The sequence below is a fragment of the Dipteris shenzhenensis genome, chromosome 16, assembly GCF_047967505.1.
Source record: "Dipteris shenzhenensis isolate YYH24624 ecotype China chromosome 16, Dip_SZ_1.0, whole genome shotgun sequence".
In the NCBI taxonomy this organism is placed as follows: domain Eukaryota; kingdom Viridiplantae; phylum Streptophyta; class Polypodiopsida; order Gleicheniales; family Dipteridaceae; genus Dipteris; species Dipteris shenzhenensis.
Genome location: NC_141611.1, coordinates 36,230,004 through 36,247,541, shown reverse-complemented (window position 1 = coordinate 36,247,541; position 17,538 = coordinate 36,230,004). Strand labels below are relative to the sequence as shown.

Genomic DNA, 17,538 nt, shown 5'->3' with positions numbered 1-17,538 from the left:
GGCAATCTTTAAACCCAAATAGGTTAACCCACAGTTACTCAAACTGTACCAAGGTTCAACTGACCTAAACAGTTAACTTAACCACAGTTAAAGGTTACCACCTTATCTACCACGTGGCATATCATGGCTTTAAGGTTTGAACCTTGCAGGGAAATGGACATCGATAGCGATGCAGGCAATGCTTCGGCACTGTTTTGTAGCAAAGGTTCTCTTGCATATCCTTGACAACGGCTCTGAAGCTTGGAGGTGGGCATTGGTAGGAGCTATGCAAGGAGCGTGGAGATGGGCTGGAGTAGTCAGTGTTTGGATACAGCTGGAAGCTATGGTGCTGTCGGGTCGACAGAGCAGCGAGAGAGAGAGAGATATATGTGTGTCACGAGAGAGAATCCTTGTGTGGTTACAATCCCCCAAGAGCACTAGACGTGAATGAAAGACCTGGCTTGTCAACAACGTCCATTGCCATAGGATAAGAAGGGGCCACCATCGATTAAGGAAGCATGATCTGATGTAGTCACTAACCGATGCAGCTTGTTGGCTCATAGTTCAAATGAAGGAGGTGCCACTCAGGCCGATGAACTCTTTGGAGGTGTTGGCTAGCTTTGGAGCTTGTTTTGGAGAGGCTTATCTCAAGAAGGCCTGTAAAGGTGCCCAGTCTCTCATAGAGAATGCAACAAATGCAAATGTTGCTTAGAACGAGTCCTCGATGAAGGAGTTGTCTACCATTAAAGCAGTTTTGAAAGCTATGGAGGACTACAAGCAGAAGTTGCGGTGGTTGCTTTTGCTATGGGAGTCTTTCTCCTTAGAACAAAAAACTAATCTGTCTCTATCTTGAACTCACAGACTTCTCAGTCAATATTGCAAAAAATATATCTCTAATACTAAGAAAATCTCTCACTAGAAAAGCTAACCTAGGAGAAAAACATGAGCTCCTAAGGAGTGTCTACAACTAATCTAGGAGACTATACCTAAGCTCTGATACCATGATAAAACATGTGAGCCTTAAGATCTATGCAGCGCTCTAAGGTGGATGGAACTTGTGTGGAAACATGATGAAAAGAGTGCTCATGACATGTACCTCAAGTCAATTAGGTTCCAAGATAGATTAGCTTGGACTCATAAAGAGAATCTTGAGATAGTGCAAAGTGCTTTATTGATATTACTTCAAATGAACCTCCCTTTTATAGGTGAGGGTACTTACATCCATATGCTTGCTCACATATGGGATATCTCCTCCATGCCATGTGGCAGCTTGCCCTTTACTCGTACCTTTTCTCTACATGTGCTCATGGCACCACAACTCTCAACAAGTCTTTCTATAGGTATTTCATCACTTTCATTGATGATTGGTCAAGATATACAACTGCATTTCTCTAGCAACATAAGTCATAGGCCTTATCAGTATTCAAGCAATATAAAACTGCTGCAGAACTTCATACTGGTTTTTGGATCAAGACCCTTCGTAGTGACAATGATGGAGAATATATTTCTAATCTTTTTAATGATTATTGCATTGAGTGTGGCATTCATCATGCATATACTGTTCCATACTCCCCTCAACAAAATGCTCATGCAAAGCATAAGAATCACACTTCTCTTGATGCTATGCGATGTATGCTCTTTTATTCTGGATTATCTCAAAGCTTTTGGGCAGAAGCACTTCTAACAACCATATTTGTGCAAATCATCTTCCTAAAACTGCACCTTCTGGTCAGATACCAATCATAGCTTGGACATGGGAGACTCCTTCTATATCACATTTTCGAACTTTTGGTTGCATTGCTTATATTCATGTACCAAAAGAGACACGGAAAAAGCTAGATCTTCCTAGCAAAAAGGTCATATTCATTGGATATTCTCCGAATTCTAAAGGTTATAAATTCTATGATCCCTCCTTAAAGAAGGTGATAATCAATCGTGATGCCATATTCAATGAGCAGTTAATGGGAGGGACATCGTCTATCGAGGATGCAGAGGACACTGAGTCCTTACTTTCTGCCTTTTCTTTTCTATTTGATAATGATTCCACTTCTGATGTCATTACTACTCGTTCATCTGATGGCATCACTGCTTCTCCATCTGTAGAGCAATGTGTTGACAATCTTGATTTGCATCCTGCACATACATAGGTCTTTGATGATAGTGTTGATATTTATGTTGATCTGCCTATTGATTTTGAACATGGTTCTACTCATGATTGTGTTGATGACTTTCTTCTATACAAAAGAGTCAACAGCAAGAGGCAATGGAAGCTGAATATGATTCTTTGATCTCTAAAGCTACATGGGTTCTTACTGAACTACCTCCTGGTCACACTCCTTTCAAATGTAAGTAGGTTTATAAAACTAAAACCAAAGCTGATGGTTCTTTTGACAAGTTTAAAGCTTGCCTATTTGCAAAAGGATACTCACAAATTGCAGGAGTTGATTATCATGGTACTTTTTCACCCATTATTCGTAGCACAAGTATTCGGGTACTCTTGGATTTGCTACTCAATTTGATTTGGAGATTCATCAAATGGATGTGAAAACTGCTTTTCTTAATGGAGATCTTAAAGAGGAGATTTATATGGAGCAACCAGAAGGGTTCATACTTCCCGGTCAGGACCATCTTGTTTGTTGCCTTCATCGTGCTCTTTATGGTCTAAAACAAGCTTCCCGTTCTTGGTACATGAAAATTGATCAATTTCTAACATCGCAAGGTCTCAACTCTTATTTCTCTGATTCCAACTTACTATGCCAAACGTGATAGTGCCCTTTTTGTCATTCTTGCTCTTTATGTGGATGACACCATACTTGTTTCCAACAATCTCAATTTCTTGCAACATGTAAAGAAAATCTTATCCTCAGCATTTGATATGGTTGATCTTGGTGACATTCATTCATGTCTTGGTATTCAAGTTCAGCGATTTCATCACAAGGGAATTTTGCTACTTCGATAAACAAAATTCATTCAAGATGCAGTTCAAAAGTTTGCCTTGACGAATGCTCACTCTGCGACCACTCCTTCTCTTGTGAGCTCTGTCAAAAATGCTCGATTGACTCATGATGTTGAGGTTTCACATGAACCCTATGCCAATCTTGTTGGTTGCCTATAGTTTATCGGTTTGAACACTCGACCAAATATTCTTTTTACTGCCAATTTTCTAGGTCAATATCTAGCTGCTCCCTCAATGCAACATTGGTTTGCAGCAAAACATGTACTAAAGTATGTGATGATTACAGAGGTAATGCTTTGTAATGAAAAGGGTGGAACGAGAGGGAGCTGGGATGAGCTTCATGAGGATAAGAAGAGTAGAATGAATGAAGAGACACAAACAAGAGACTTTGCTTTGGTTAGCTACATCAACCACCTTTCTATTTTCCAAGATGTGGAGGTTGCATTATGAACCGATCGAGCTACTCGAATTACGAAATTCAAATGGAATATTCTCAAATGGGCAAGGATAAAGATCTGTGATTTGGGCTGCGAATTTGGGAAGAATTGGGGAGCAAGTCCCTCCAAGTTCCGCTGACCACTCAACCTCTTGTCTACATCATCTACCTAGACTCTGTTCCCACTCTCCACCATCTGCTTCTTCACAAATTCTTCGTGCTTCATGCCACACAACAGCATTTCAAGTTTGCCTTTAGTTAAATTCTACACAACCATATCTTTCATGTCAGTGAAAGTCATGACATGCAGCAAAGGAATGTGACACTCACTAATGATCTTCATCGCGTCCCTAATGACATACTAAAGAATTCATCATAGCAGCTCTTGAGTTCATTTTCAAAGGTAGTATATCTTCTTCAAGATTGCATGTATGGAAGGTATGGACTTTGTTTGAAGCAGGAATTCTATGGCAATCATAGTCTCAAAAAATGGCACTTTTTTCCCCAACGATGTTTCTTTGGTTGCTTGTACAACGTATTTACTCTGATGTTAGCAGGTGCTACTTGATTGTGGAGCCGTACAATTAGATACTTTTACTATGGATCAATTCACATCTCTTGAAAAAAGAGAGACAAAGATTGTCGCTTTCAGTTTATTGCTTGCTTCTCCAATCTGAATTATTTGTGTTTTGTTCCAATAGTACTGGCTAGATGCAGTTATCCCATGGGCTACAAATTTATCTACAAAATGGATGCTACAGAGGATGGCTTTTGCCTTTGGTCCCTCCTCGATTGCGCTCACAGTTCATTGGTTGGATTAAACCTATCGATCGGCAATGTTGTGATATACAAGGAGCCATAACACTAACTGCTTCATTGGAAACCAACCATGCATCGATACAGTCAGTATGAAACAACCCGGTAGCACTCTTATGGCCTGGCCTTCTTCGAAAACTCTCAAATAGATGGTATAATCTAACCCTAGAAACAAGCACAAGTGCTTCCATTGATTGCAATCATATGTGATGGAAGGTAGCGCATCTTAGATCGTCGATTTGTATGAGAGTTCTAGAAGCAAGAGGATAGCATAGAGATGGTCACGAACGAGGATGGCAAGCCCACAAAGGGGAAAGTAGTAGAAGCATAGATGATCCACGCAGACGAGGGTGAGTCCACTAGTAGCAAAAGATACTCCCAGAATTTGTCTATTAGGAGAAGAAGAATAAACAAGGCAACAAACATGGCGCAGGTTCAATGAAGGTAACTACAACGAACTCGTAAGATGCCTAAAATGAGAGCTCATAGTTTTTGTTGGTCGATCAGAACCGTGCCACATGGCACAGCCTTTTGTAGATGAACATATCTTGTTATCACCACTTTCGACTGTGGGCAAAATCAAGGATCTCCAATCTTTAATGTGTAAATTACAAACCCATATTACTTCCTTCCATGCTAGCTGATCGTTTCTCTCCACGTGATGCCTCAATCGAAAGATAACTACTCAGAAAACAACGAAAGCATGGATCCAAAGTCATAGAAAGATTACTCAAAAAACAACGAAAGCATGGATCCAAAGTCTTACAAAGTGTGAGTACAATCAAAAGAATAATAGATACGGTGGTTTACGGGGAAAAAAAGAAAAGTACAAATCAAAAGAACAACCTTCTTTGTACATCAATGATCAGAGGTGATATGGTAAGAAAAGGTGATATGGTAAGAAAACGCAACTTTTGTTTTTTTAAAGCTTTACACTAAGAAAAGCAAGGGTGCTTTTGGTGGACTTCTACACTCACCGTTGGATCTTTATGGCAAACTACCCCTTAGGTTGCTTGTCGTTAAAAAAGTGTGTGCATGCGTGTCTACATGTGTGTGTGTGTGTGTGTGTGTGTGAGAGAGAGAGAGAGAGAGAGAGAGAGAGAGAGTCTCCTTTAAAGGTAATTCAACGAAAGACACACGATCCATATCCCACACTCCTAAAAGCTCGCACTCCTAAAAGCTAGAAGGCACACCCAACATGAACCTACACGGTAAGGCCGTAAATGGCAATTTAACATAAGGGCAAGAGAGGTAAGAAACGTCGCTAACGTGTGGAATTGTATAGTACCAAAACCTTTGAATGAGCTAACGCCACCTTTGAAAGCAATATACGTATGAACATCCAATGCAGATATTTGGACTGCGTATGAAGCTTTTGTCCTTTGGCATATGCGCACTGATCGCCCTCGCAAAGCTCGCATCCTCCTTGTAAATTCCAAGCCTTCAGCCCATGAGCTTCGACCTTGCATATCGCAGACGCCATCTTTTATGTGTTCTTTCGTAGCTTGCCCTCCATCGTTCTTCCCGCCTCTCCACCACCAACGCCTTCCCATCTCCCAGGAGCTGAATCTGCTGCATATAAGCATGCTTGCTTCGCAGCACTTACCATCTTCCAGCTGATGTGAGAGCTGCGAGCACTAGAGTCCATTCATTTGCAAGTGTGTGTAAGACCTCCAGCTTGTCTTACGTGGGTTTTGGAATTTGCTTTCTCTGGCAGAGATCTTTGCCTGTGCCATGGATTTGGCCGTGTTCTCTTCTGGTGTACTCTCATGCCCTGCTGCTCAGGCCGATAGTAGACCATCTCCTTACCGGATATGCGCCAAAGCTTCTTCAGCAAGCGGTCAGCCCATACCCCTCGTCAACGGCACCTCTCAAAAGGTGCTCAAAACGGAGTTACAAGCAAAATCTGATCGCGAGAGCATAGGTTCCGTGATCTCGAGAAGCGCTGTTAGCATGATCTCCATCGCCTCAGAGAAAAGCTCCGTGCTCACTGATGCAGTTTTTGGGACGTTTGCTGAGAACATTGCACCCGCGGAAGAGGTAGCAGGCAATCTTGCTACAGAAAAGATTTTAGGTGTACCGACGAGCAAGATATTGGTCGAACCGTTCAGGCAAGGAAGGCTTGTGGAGGGTGGCATGGTTTACCGCCAAACCTTTGTTGTTCGATCGTACGAAGTGGGTGTTGACAAAACTGCGTCGTTAGAGACTTTTCTTAATCACTTCCAGGTTTGTAAAGACGCCTAGATCACCAGCTTTTCGTGCTCTTGTTTCATGATTCATGTTGATTCATTTAGTTTCGTAGTCTTACACGCTTTATACATAATCGCAGGAAAGCGCGCTAAATCACGTATGGATGTCTGGCCTACTGGGAGATGGCTTCGGTGCTACCCATGGAATGATTCGGAATCACCTGATCTGGGTTGTTTCTCGGATGCAAGTCGAAATTGGGCACTACCCTGCATGGTACGCTACTGTTCAATGATTTATTATCTGTGTTTCTTTCTCTGAAATCATATCAGTTATGCTGATAAAACTAGAGGCTTTGTTAGGGGCGACGTGCTAGAATTGGACACTTGGGTAGCAGAATCCGGAAAGAACGGTATGCGTAGAGACTGGCTCGTCCGCAATTACAAAACTGGACAGATTCTAGCTCGTGCCACAAGGTACATCACTCGACGGCATTTCAAACCGCAAATGGATTGCCAATTTTCAAACGGCTTACCCAGCTTGCTGGTGTTGATGCAGCAAATGGGTGATGATGAACCAGAAAACCAGAAGACTCTCCAAAATGCCCGATGAAGTGCGGGGAGAAGTCTCTCCCTGGTTCATGGACAGATGCGCAATCAAGAATGCGGATTCTAGCGAAAGGATCAAGAAGCTAATCGATGACGATGCTCAATACATCCATTCCGATCTCCAGGTAATGAGTTGAGTATAATCCTTATTCAAACTTAGAATTATGGCAGGAAAGTTGGGATGTTTTCTGTTTAAGACCCCTCGTTCGTGGCTTGATTACTGGAGTTGACGTTCATGCAGCCACGACGGAGTGATTTGGACATGAATCAGCATGTGAACAATGTCAAATACGTCGGTTGGATGCTAGAGGTAAACATATGGACCTGAATGGTGGAATGATCTTGGATAAATTTCTTCTCTATTGTGATTCTAATCATTCAATCATAGCAGCTTGTTCTCTAAGACTTTCCCTATGCTATGAACATGCAGACAGTGCCTGCATTCATTCACGACAGCCACGAGCTGGCAAGCATCACCTTGGAGTACCGTCGCGAGTGTGGCCAATCGGACATTGTTCAATCTCTCACCAGTGCCGAATCCTCTCCTCCATTGAATGAAAGCTTGAATGGAATGATCAACCCTAGTTCTCACCACGCGGAAGCAATCAAATCGACGTTTCTGACCTCGGATGTTCTGGCTATTGATACCGAGGCTCCCAAAGCATCACAGTTCACACATCTTCTGCAATTACAGAACGATTGTACAGAGATTGTGAGAGGCAGGACACGATGGAGGATGAAAGATACTCGTTAAGGAAAAGAGTGGAATCTATCTGCAATGTTGGGTATCTTTTCTCTCACACACTGTACGCAATAATACTCCGAGATCGTTTCACACACACACAAGGAAGAAGAAATCACTTCATAGCAAATAGCAAACAAACCCGGACTTGGAGGAGGTTCCAGCACCATTTCATTGACTAGACCAGCTAAGCATGTAGCAACCAAACACGGACTTGGAGAACGTGCAGCTAAGCATGAGGATACCATTCAAGCAATGCGATTCTCTCAAGAGAGCTATGCAAAAGGGTGACCCCTCAAGGGAAGCCATGCCCATTTATCATTAGAGCCAAAGAGGCGCTATTCGTGCCCCTATTATTCTTGGAATATTATAATTATTAAGAGCGCACTTTTCTCAATGTTGCGTCCAAAAAAACAAGCATGAATATAGCTTTAAAGGTATACCAATGCTATCTTAGAAAATTCAAGTTTACCCTAATTTAATTACACAACAAGACAAAGCACCTACAGACGCGTTTTCATAATTTTAAAAAAAACTTACGGGTGCATCTATTTGCACATCTATTTGCGAATCTACAAACCTGCATCTAAAGGCGCATCTATATAACCAACAAATGTGCTTATAGATGCGCAAATAGACGCTCTACTAGAAATTTTTTAAAAAATAGAAAGACACGTATATGGACGTGTTTATAGATGCATCTATAGACGTGCAAATAGACGTCCTCTTTAACAGAGAGACGCGTATATAGACGCTCTATAGGATATTTTTTGTTAATAAAAGCAGAATTTTGTGTGTTTGAACAAAATGCTGTGTATGTTGTGTATGCTATGTAGTTACAAGAATCCCATTTTCACATTGTGCAATTCAATTCTTATAACCAACCGCATTTTAATTAGCACTCTTGCAAGCACGTCCATAGCCGACGATTACAAGTCTAAATAAGACATTATAACTCCCAAACGTTTAGTTCACAAGGCATTAATTGATAGAATGTTGCACAAGAAAATTGAAAGCCAAAAAAATAAAAAGAGTGTATATTGATTCATAGATCAAAAAGTGCTTGTGCCACGTCCTGTGGCTTCAAGTACAAAAAATAAGAGGAGTGTATATACAAGAGAGGCACGAAGCCAAGCTAGTGGCTTTAAGTACAAAAAAGAGTAGCTAGCACTACTTCTACGACTAATCTAAGTTCTCTGCATCCTCGCTCCCTTCTTTGCCTCCTTCTGCATCTCCTTCTTCCTCATCTTCTTCTGCAAGACCCCTGTAAACAAGGAACAACATGTATCAATGTATGAAACAAGGAACAAGGAACAACATGTATCAATGTATGAAAAATTAAATCTTTATTAATAATATTGACATTATTTAATTACTTTCAAATACCTAGGGGGGCGCTCCAGTAGCCCGGATATACTGCTCCTCGGTAATCAACCCGTCATCATAGAAGTACCTCCATGTATCTCCTCTACAATGGTGGTGGTGGTAGGCTTTCTCGACAGAAGTAGGGTACCTGCCCACGATATCAAGTTGCAAGATGACACAATTTGCGGAGAGGTTAGTACAAAGAAACAATCTTCTAATAAACTACATAAACAATATAATTTGAGATCAATACTTACAAATTGGGCCTCCCATGATTTAACACCCCCTGCTTCAAAATGCACGCTTCCATATTGCTCCATTTGGATCCTTCGTGCCTCCACGTGCTACAGATTGGGGTTCACCATCGCTGCCTTCATTGCTTTCTTCCACTCACGCTTGTGAGCGGTGTGGGGTGGGCCCCTTGGTGGTTGACCTCCCTCGAGCCTCGCAATCTCTGCTAGTGCCTGCCTCTTAAGCCTGCCTCTTAAGCGAAGATCTTTTATTGCTAAGTATTGTAACAATCTTTGACTTGGCCCATTTATCTGTGAACTGAACATTGGGGGGATTGGGATACCTAGAGCGAACAGCAATGAGGGTCTGATCAGCCAACCTTTTTGGATGGTCTTTGTAGTGAATAAAGCAATCTTTGTAGTTGTTAACAATTACAGAGTGCATGAAGGCCATGATGTCCTTTCCCCGTGCATCCATCAAGATGCCTCCTGTCTGAGTGATGTTATAGTAGATTGTACCATCACCCTCTGACACATCTGTATCATCTGAATCATCCTCGTCCCCACCACTACCCCTCCCAAAGTACTGTGCCATGCATCCTCCACCGCTCTCCCTACTACTACGCCTGCTATCGTGTCGTGTCGAGCTAGTACGCTGACCACTTGCAGTTGGAGAAGCGACTCTCGACTACACGGGACTACGTTGAGCACTCGTAGCTGGAGAACCAAGTCTCGACTGCATGGGAGTATGCCGACTGCTCTACGAGGTAGAAGGGCCTCCTGATGGCATGGGGGAAGGGGCTCGGCTCTGTAGCCGGCTGGGCTATCTCCACTCCACTGGGGTAATCACAACTGGTGTGGGGTTGGGGTGGTTTGGAGTCTGTAGTGCCGACTCTAGGGGGGTGTTTAGAGTACCCGTCATGTAGCCGTATAACTCCCCAGGACTGGGAGGGTGCCCCAAAAGGTTATATAACTCCCGAAAGATGGTCTCCCGAAGATCAAGTAAGGCTGAAGAGCTTTCTGGCCACATGATGAACTGAAGAAAAGCAAAAAAGAAGAATACTGATGAACTGAAAAAAAGAAGAAAAAAGAGAGAAAAAGTGGGGATAAAAGAGAGAAAAAGAGAGAAGGAAAGAGAGAAGAAAAGAGAGGAAAAGAGAGGAAAAGAGATGGGAAAAACAGAGAGAAAAAGAGAGGAGATAATAGAGGAAAATTACCATGAAAAGAGAAGGAAAGAGAGGATAAAATAGAGAAGGAAAAAGAGAGAAAAGGTGAGGATAAAAGAGAGAAAAAGAGAGGAGAAAGGAGAGGAAAAGAGAAGAAAAAAAGAGAGGCAAAGAGAGGGCTCAAAAAGAGAGAGAAAATGGGGATAAAAGAGAGGAGAAAGGAGAGGAAAAGAGAGGAAAAAAAGAGAGAAAAAGTGGGGATAAAAGAGAGAAAAAGAGAGAAGGAAAGAGAGAAGAAAAGAGAGGAAAATAGAGGATAAGAGAGGAGAAAAAAAGAGAGAAAAAGAGAGGAGATAAGAGAGGAAAATTACCACGAAAAGAGAAGGAAAGAGAGGATAAAAGAGAGAAGGAAAAGGAGAAAAAAGGTGAGGATAAAAGAGAGAAAAAGAGAGAAGGAAAGAGAGGAGAAAGGAGAAGAGAAGAGAGGAAAAAAAGAGAGAAAAAGAGAGAAAGAAAGAGAGGAGAAAGGAGAGGAAAAGAGAGGAAAAAAAGAGAGAAAAAGAGAGGAGATAAGAGAGGAAAATTACCACGAAAAGAGAAGGAAAGAGAGGATAAAAGAGAGAAGGAAAGAGAGAATAAAAGAGAGAAGGAAAAAGAGACAAAAAGAGAGAAGAAAAGAGAGGAGAAAAGAGAGGAGGGAAAGAGATGAGAAAAGAGACGAAAAGAGAAGGAAAGAACGAAGATAAGAGAGAAAAAGAGAGAAAGAAAGAGAGGAGAAGTTCACTGTGATTCTGCTACAGCAACTCTTTGCTCTCCTACAAGAGCTTTTTCCCTCTTTCGAGAAAGAAAGAGAGAAAAGAGAGAAGGAAAGAGATGAGAAAAGAGACGAAAAGAGAAGGAAAGAGAGGAGATAAGAGAGAAAAAGAGAGAAAGAAAAAGAGAGGAAAAAGGAAAAGAGAGAAAGAAAGAGAGGAGAAGAAAAGAGAGGAAAAAAAGAGAGAAAAAGAGAGAAAGAAAGAGAGGAGAAAGGAGAGGAAAAGAGATGAGAAAAAAAGAGAGAAAAAGAGAGGAGATAAGAGAGGAAAATTACCACGAAAAGAGAAGGAAAAAGAGGATAAAAGAGAGAAGGAAAAAGAGAGAAAAGGTGGCGATAAAAGAAAGAAAAAGAGAGAAGGAAAGAGAGAAGAAATGAGAGAAAAAAAAGAGAGGAAAAGAGAGAGAAAATGGGGATAAAAGAGAAGAGAAAGGAGGGGAAAAGAGAGGAAAAAAACAGAGAAAAAGTGGGGATAAAAGAGAGAAGGAAAGAGAGGAGACAATAGAGGAAAAGAGAGGAGAAAAAAAGAGAGAAAAAGAGAGGAGATAAGAGAGGAAAATTACCACGAAAAGAGAAGGAAAGAGAGGATAAAAGAGAGAAGGAAAAAGAGAGAAACGGTGAGGATAAAAGAGAGAATAAGAGAGAAGGAAAGAGAGGAGAAAGAAGAAGAAAAGAGAGGAAAAAAAGAGAGAAAAAGAGAGAAAGAAAGAGAGGAGAAAGGAGAGGAAAAGAGAGGAAAAAAAGAGAGAAAAAGAGAGGAGATAAGAGAGGAAAATTACCACGAAAAGAGAAGGAAAGAGAGGATAAAAGAGAGAAGGAAAAAGAGACAAAAAGAGAGAAGAAAAGAGAGGAGAAAAGAGAGGAGGGAAAGAGATAAGAGAAGAGATGAGAAAAGAGACGAAAAGAGAAGGAAAGAGAGGAGATAAGAGAGAAAAAGAGAGAAAGAAAGAGAGAAAGAAAGGAAAAGAGAGAAAGAAAGAGAGAAAAGAGAGAAGAAAAGAGATGAGAAAAGAGACGAAAAGAAAAGGAACGAGAGGAGATAAGAGAGAAAAAGAGAGAAAGAAAGAGACGAAAAAGGAAAAGAGAGAAAGAAAGAGAGGAGAAGAAAAGAAAGGAAAAAAAGAGAGAAAAAGAGAAAAAGAAAGAGAGGAGAAAGGAGAGGAAAAGAGATGAAAAAAAAAGAGAGAAAAAGAGAGGAGATAAGAGAGGAAAATTACCACGAAAAGAGAAGGAAAGAGAGGATAAAAGAGAGAAGGAAAAAGAGAGAAAAGGTGAGGATAAAAGAAAGAAAAAGAGAGAAGGAAAGAGAGAAGACTCGGTGAGGAAAAGAGAGGAAAAAAAGAGAGGAAAAGAGAGAGAAAATGGGGATAAAAGAGAGGAGAAAGGAGAGGAAAAGAGAGGAAAAAAACAGTGAAAAAGTGGGGATAAAAGAGAGAAAAAGAGAGAAGGAAAGAGAGGAGAAAATAGAGGAAAAGAGAGGAGAAAAAAAGAGAGAAAAAGAGAGGAGATAAGAGAGGAAAATTACCACGAAAAGAGAAGGAAAGAGAGGATAAAAGAAAGAAGGAAAAAGAGAGAACGGTGAGGATAAAGAGAGAAAAAGAGAGAAGGAAAGAGAGGAGAAAGAAGAAGAAAAGAGAGGAAAAAAAGAGAGAAAAAGAGAAAGAACGAGAGGAGAAAGGAGAGGAAAAGAGAGGGAAAAAAGAGAGAAAAAGAGAGGAGATAAGAGAGGAAAATTACCACAAAAAGAGAAGGAAAGAGAGGATAAAAGAGAGAAGGAAAAAGAGAGGATAAAAGAGAGAAGGAAAAGAGAGGATAAAAGAGAGAAGGAAAAAGAGACAAAAAGAGAGAAGAAAAGAGAGGAAAAAAGAGAGGAGGGAAAGAGAAAAAGAGAGAAGGAAAGAGATGAGAAAAGAGACAAAAAGAGAAGGAAAGAGAGGAGATAAGAGAGAAAAAGAGAGAAAGAAAGAGAGAAAAGAGAGAAGGATAGAGATAACAAAAGAGACGAAAAGGGAAGGAAAGAGAGGAGATAAGAGAGAAAAAGAGAGAAAGAAAGAGAGGAGAAGAAAAGAGAGGAAAAAAAGAGAGAAAAAGAGAGAAAGAAAGAGAGGAGAAAGGAGAGGAAAAGATATGAGAAAAAAAGAAAGAAAAAGAGAGGAGATAAGAGAGGAAAATTACCACGAAAAGAGAAGGAAAGAGAGGATAAAAGAGAGAAGGAAAAAGAGAGAAAAGGTGAGGATAAAAGAGAGAAAAAGAGAGAAGGAAAGAGAGGAGAAAGAAGAGAAAAAGAAAGGGGGAAAAGAGGAAAAAAGAGAGAAAAAGAGAGGACTCAAAAAGAGAGAAAAAATGGGGATAAAAGAGAGGAGAAAGGAGAGGAAAAGAGAGGAAAAAAAGAGAGAAAAAGTGGGGATAAAAGAGAGAAAAAGAGAGAAGGAAAGAGAGGAGAAAAGAGACGAAAATAGAGGAAAAGAGAGGAGAAAAAAAGAGAGAAAAAGAGAGGAGATAAGAGAAGAAATTTACCACAAAAAGAGAAGGAAAGAGAGGATAAAAGAGAGAAGGAAAAAGAGAGAAAAGGTGAGGATAAAAGAGAGAAAAAGAGAGAAGGAAAGAGAGGAGAAAGGAGAAGAAAAGAGAGGAAAAAAAGAAAGAGAAAGAGAGAAAGAAAGAGAGGAGAAAGGAGAGGAAAAGAGAGGAAAAAAAGAGAGAAAAAGAGGGGAGATAAGAGAGGAAAATAACCACGAAAAGAGAAGGAAAGAGAGGATAAAAGAGAAGGAAAAAGAGACAAAAAGAGAGAAGAAAAGAGAGGAGAAAAGAGAGGAAAAAAGAGAGGAGGAAAACAGAGAAAAAGAGAGAAGGAAAGAGATGAGAAAAGAGACGAAAAGAGAAGGAAAGAGAGGAGATAAGAGAGAAAAAGAGAGACAAAAAGAGAAGGGGAAGGGGAAGGGGAAGGGGAAGGGAAAGAAGGGGAATCACTTTTTTTCATTCATGCAATCACTTATTTCCGTCATTCAATATGCAATCCTTTTCTTGGAAGTGGAAGGGGAAGGGAAAGGGGAAGGGAAGGAAAACAAAGAAGATCTAAGACTGTCAAAACATGTCTATATCCACGTCTAACAGTGCGTCTAGAGGTGCAGCTGTCTATTTTCAAATATAGACGCGTCTATAGATGCGCTATTAGATGTGGATATAGACACGTCTATAGACGCACTCTGATAGACTCACTTTTTTTAGAACCTGAAAAGGACATGCGCTCGACACAAAAATACAACACTAGTACCGAAAACATTCGTTCCCTACATATGACAAGGATGAGTCCAAAGAGAGTAACTTTCAAAGAAGATCAACCATTAAGAGACTTACCTTGGATAGAGGTATGGAAGCTTCTTGTCCTTCTTCAAAGCTGCTTCTCTTTCTTCTCTTCTTTGTTCACCCTCTGCTTCTCTTTCTTCTCTTCCTTATTCACCCTCTTCTCTTGTGTGCTTGGGGATGATTGTGTAAGCTTGGAGATGAGTGTGGGTGCTTGGAGATAAGCGTGGATGCCCATAGCTATGTCTGTGAATAGCAAAGCAAGCCACGTGACATTAAAAGTATGTGAAGAAAAGCAAGTGCGCTAAAAGTAGGTTCGAAAATCAGCTTGCAGTTTGCATGTCTAAAAGTGCATCTATATGTGCGTCTAAAAGTGCATCTAAAAGGGCATCTAAACACGCATCTATCAGTGCGTCTACAGTACGTTTAGACGTGTCTATAAGCGTGCACCACAGTACATACGTGCTTTTAGATGCGCCACAGAGTTTTAACATTTACAACTCATGCAAGAGCAAATTTTTTGGGTTGTATTGCGTACTTTTTCCTTTCTAGGTATGTGAGCTCAAAGGAAATAGATCCCACCACACTTGAGAATGCTCGAGTTATGTCAATGGAGGTGGTTTGTTTAGTGGAAGAGACATTTCCACATTCTATTCTCACAAGCCAACTACATCTCATAATGCATTTGGTGGATGAGATTGCTATATGTGGTATTGTACATGCACGATGGTTGTTCTTTCTCGAGCGCTTCATGAAGCTCAAAGGAAATAGATCCCACCACACTTGAGAATGCTCGAGTTATGTCAGTGGAGGTGGTTTCTTTAGTGGAAGAGACATTTCCACATTCTATTCTCACAAGCCAACTACATCTCATAATGCATTTGGTGGATGAGATTGCTATATGCGGTATTGTACATGCACGATGGTTGTTCTTCCTCGAGCGCTTCATGAAGACCTTGAAGGGTTTCGTGAGACAAAATGCAAGACCCGAAGGTAGCATGGCCGACGGTTGGTTGGTATAAGAATCACTTGTATATATTTCTAAGTTTCTTGTTGATGTGGATAGCTCTCTCCCACGAATATGGAGAGATGATGAAGACCTAAGGATGACCTCTATTGTGCCTCAAGGGAAAGGATGCAGCAAAGTAATAGACAAGGAGTTGCTTAATAATATCGACCTCTATTGCATGCTTAATAGTGATGTGATGAAAAGATGGGTGACAAGATACGAGGATGCAAAGCCAAGAAAACAAGAAGAAAGGGCTCTCTTTCGTACACACCACGGATCTCGTGTGCCATACCCTTAGTATCTAAGAGCACTTCCCAAGGATATTCATGTGGATTGGCTACTTGACAAAATGGAGAGAGCAGAGAGAGACGAGGGGATGCATATCACAATGGAAGAATGGGAGTATGCTAAGGGATGCATGAGCAAGGTCGGTATATAGAATGTTATGCATAAGTTAGGAGCTTTCAATAATTTAGATTTCTTATTTAATTGATTTTGTCTTAGTGTAGTGTACTATGTTCAATGCTATATGGTGTGAGGGCAAGCATTTTTGAACACAACGAATTGATGATAAGAGAAACACACAAGATTGCGGCATCATTGCTAGCTTTGAGGGAGCCAATGGAGCCATGGATGATTATTGTGGCATAATCCAAGATATTATTAAGCTTGATTTTCAACGCTTCTTTGCGTATGTTTTGGATGTAAAGTGGTTTAAGGACGTGGTGGAAAGAGGCCCTAATGCAACAATCAAACACCATGCAAGTGGCTTTGTAACTATTGACTCCACAAAGTTTTGGCAAAGTAAGGACATACTAGTACTACCGCAACAATGTGAACAGGTATTGTACACACATATAAAAATACTCACTTTTAAATATTTGATACCTTCGATGCAAGGAAAATAACATGATTATATTTGTGTTTGAATTAGGTTTTCTATCAAGCAATGGTGGATAATAATAGATGGTGGCATGTCATACCCATTATGCTACGTTCTAAAGTAATGTATCGTACATTTACTAATATGGAGTGTATGAAGGATGATCATGGCCATGGAGGTGATGATGACCATGATACGAGAGAGGAGGATGATCATGAGATAAGAGATACAGATATTGAGGCCATTACCCATAAGGACGAGCCTACCATTGGTGATGTTGATTTCGATGAGCACATGAGTAGCACAAGTAGTAGTGGGTTGCTACCATTGGTGATGTTGATTTCAATGAGCACATGAGTAGCACAAGTAGTAGTGGGTTGAATGTATTTGTAGATCTCAACACTAGTTTGGATTTTGAAGTAGATAGTTTGGCAAGGGTTGATCTCATTGAGGATTAGATTGAACCATAGCCATCATTGATATTGGCAAAACTATTTTACATACTATCTCATTCTCCTCACCTCACTTAATTTTTGTATATGTGGCATGGGTTTGTAAAAAAGCATTGATATTTTTGTTAAAATTATGTACTTTGGTAATCATGGGCAATGTTTGGAAAGCAGTGATGTACATTTATCAGGATGCCCCAAAATCTCACTTTCTGTATTCTCTGTTTTGCATCTAAATTCGCGTCCAATTCACAGTGCAGACACGCTAGTAGATGCCTGAATAAATGTGTTTATAGATGCACTATTAGACGTGCTAATTGATGCGCTAATAGACACGTGAATAGATGCGCTATTAGACGCGTCCATCATTTCTCTATTTGAACAATGCCTATAGACGCGCCTGCTATTTTGTGCATCTATGAAGTGCGTCTATAGTTGCTTTGTGTTGTGTTAATTGTGGCATGTTTACAATTTCTTTAATATATGGAGGGACTTCTAGGGGGATTAGCTTGGACCTATCCACAATTCTCCAAATATTACAATATATTTGCTTCTCTAAAAATCCCACTTTAGACTCAAAAAGAGCCTCTTAAAT

General features: G+C 40.5%; 1 protein-coding gene across 1 annotated transcript; it reads left to right on the top strand.

Moving 5' to 3' along the window:
• The first annotated feature begins 703 nt into the window (after nt 1-703).
• LOC147892901 (palmitoyl-acyl carrier protein thioesterase, chloroplastic-like) lies at nt 704-7,736 on the top strand. The gene is made up of 9 exons (XM_087386811.1): nt 704-768; nt 956-1,013; nt 5,973-6,079; nt 6,131-6,413; nt 6,517-6,650; nt 6,737-6,850; nt 6,933-7,107; nt 7,224-7,292; nt 7,413-7,736. The coding sequence occupies exons 1-9, from the start codon at nt 704-706 to the stop codon at nt 7,734-7,736; spliced, it is 1,329 nt and encodes a 442-aa protein (XP_087242937.1).
• Nucleotides 7,737-17,538: the final 9,802 nt, after the last annotated feature.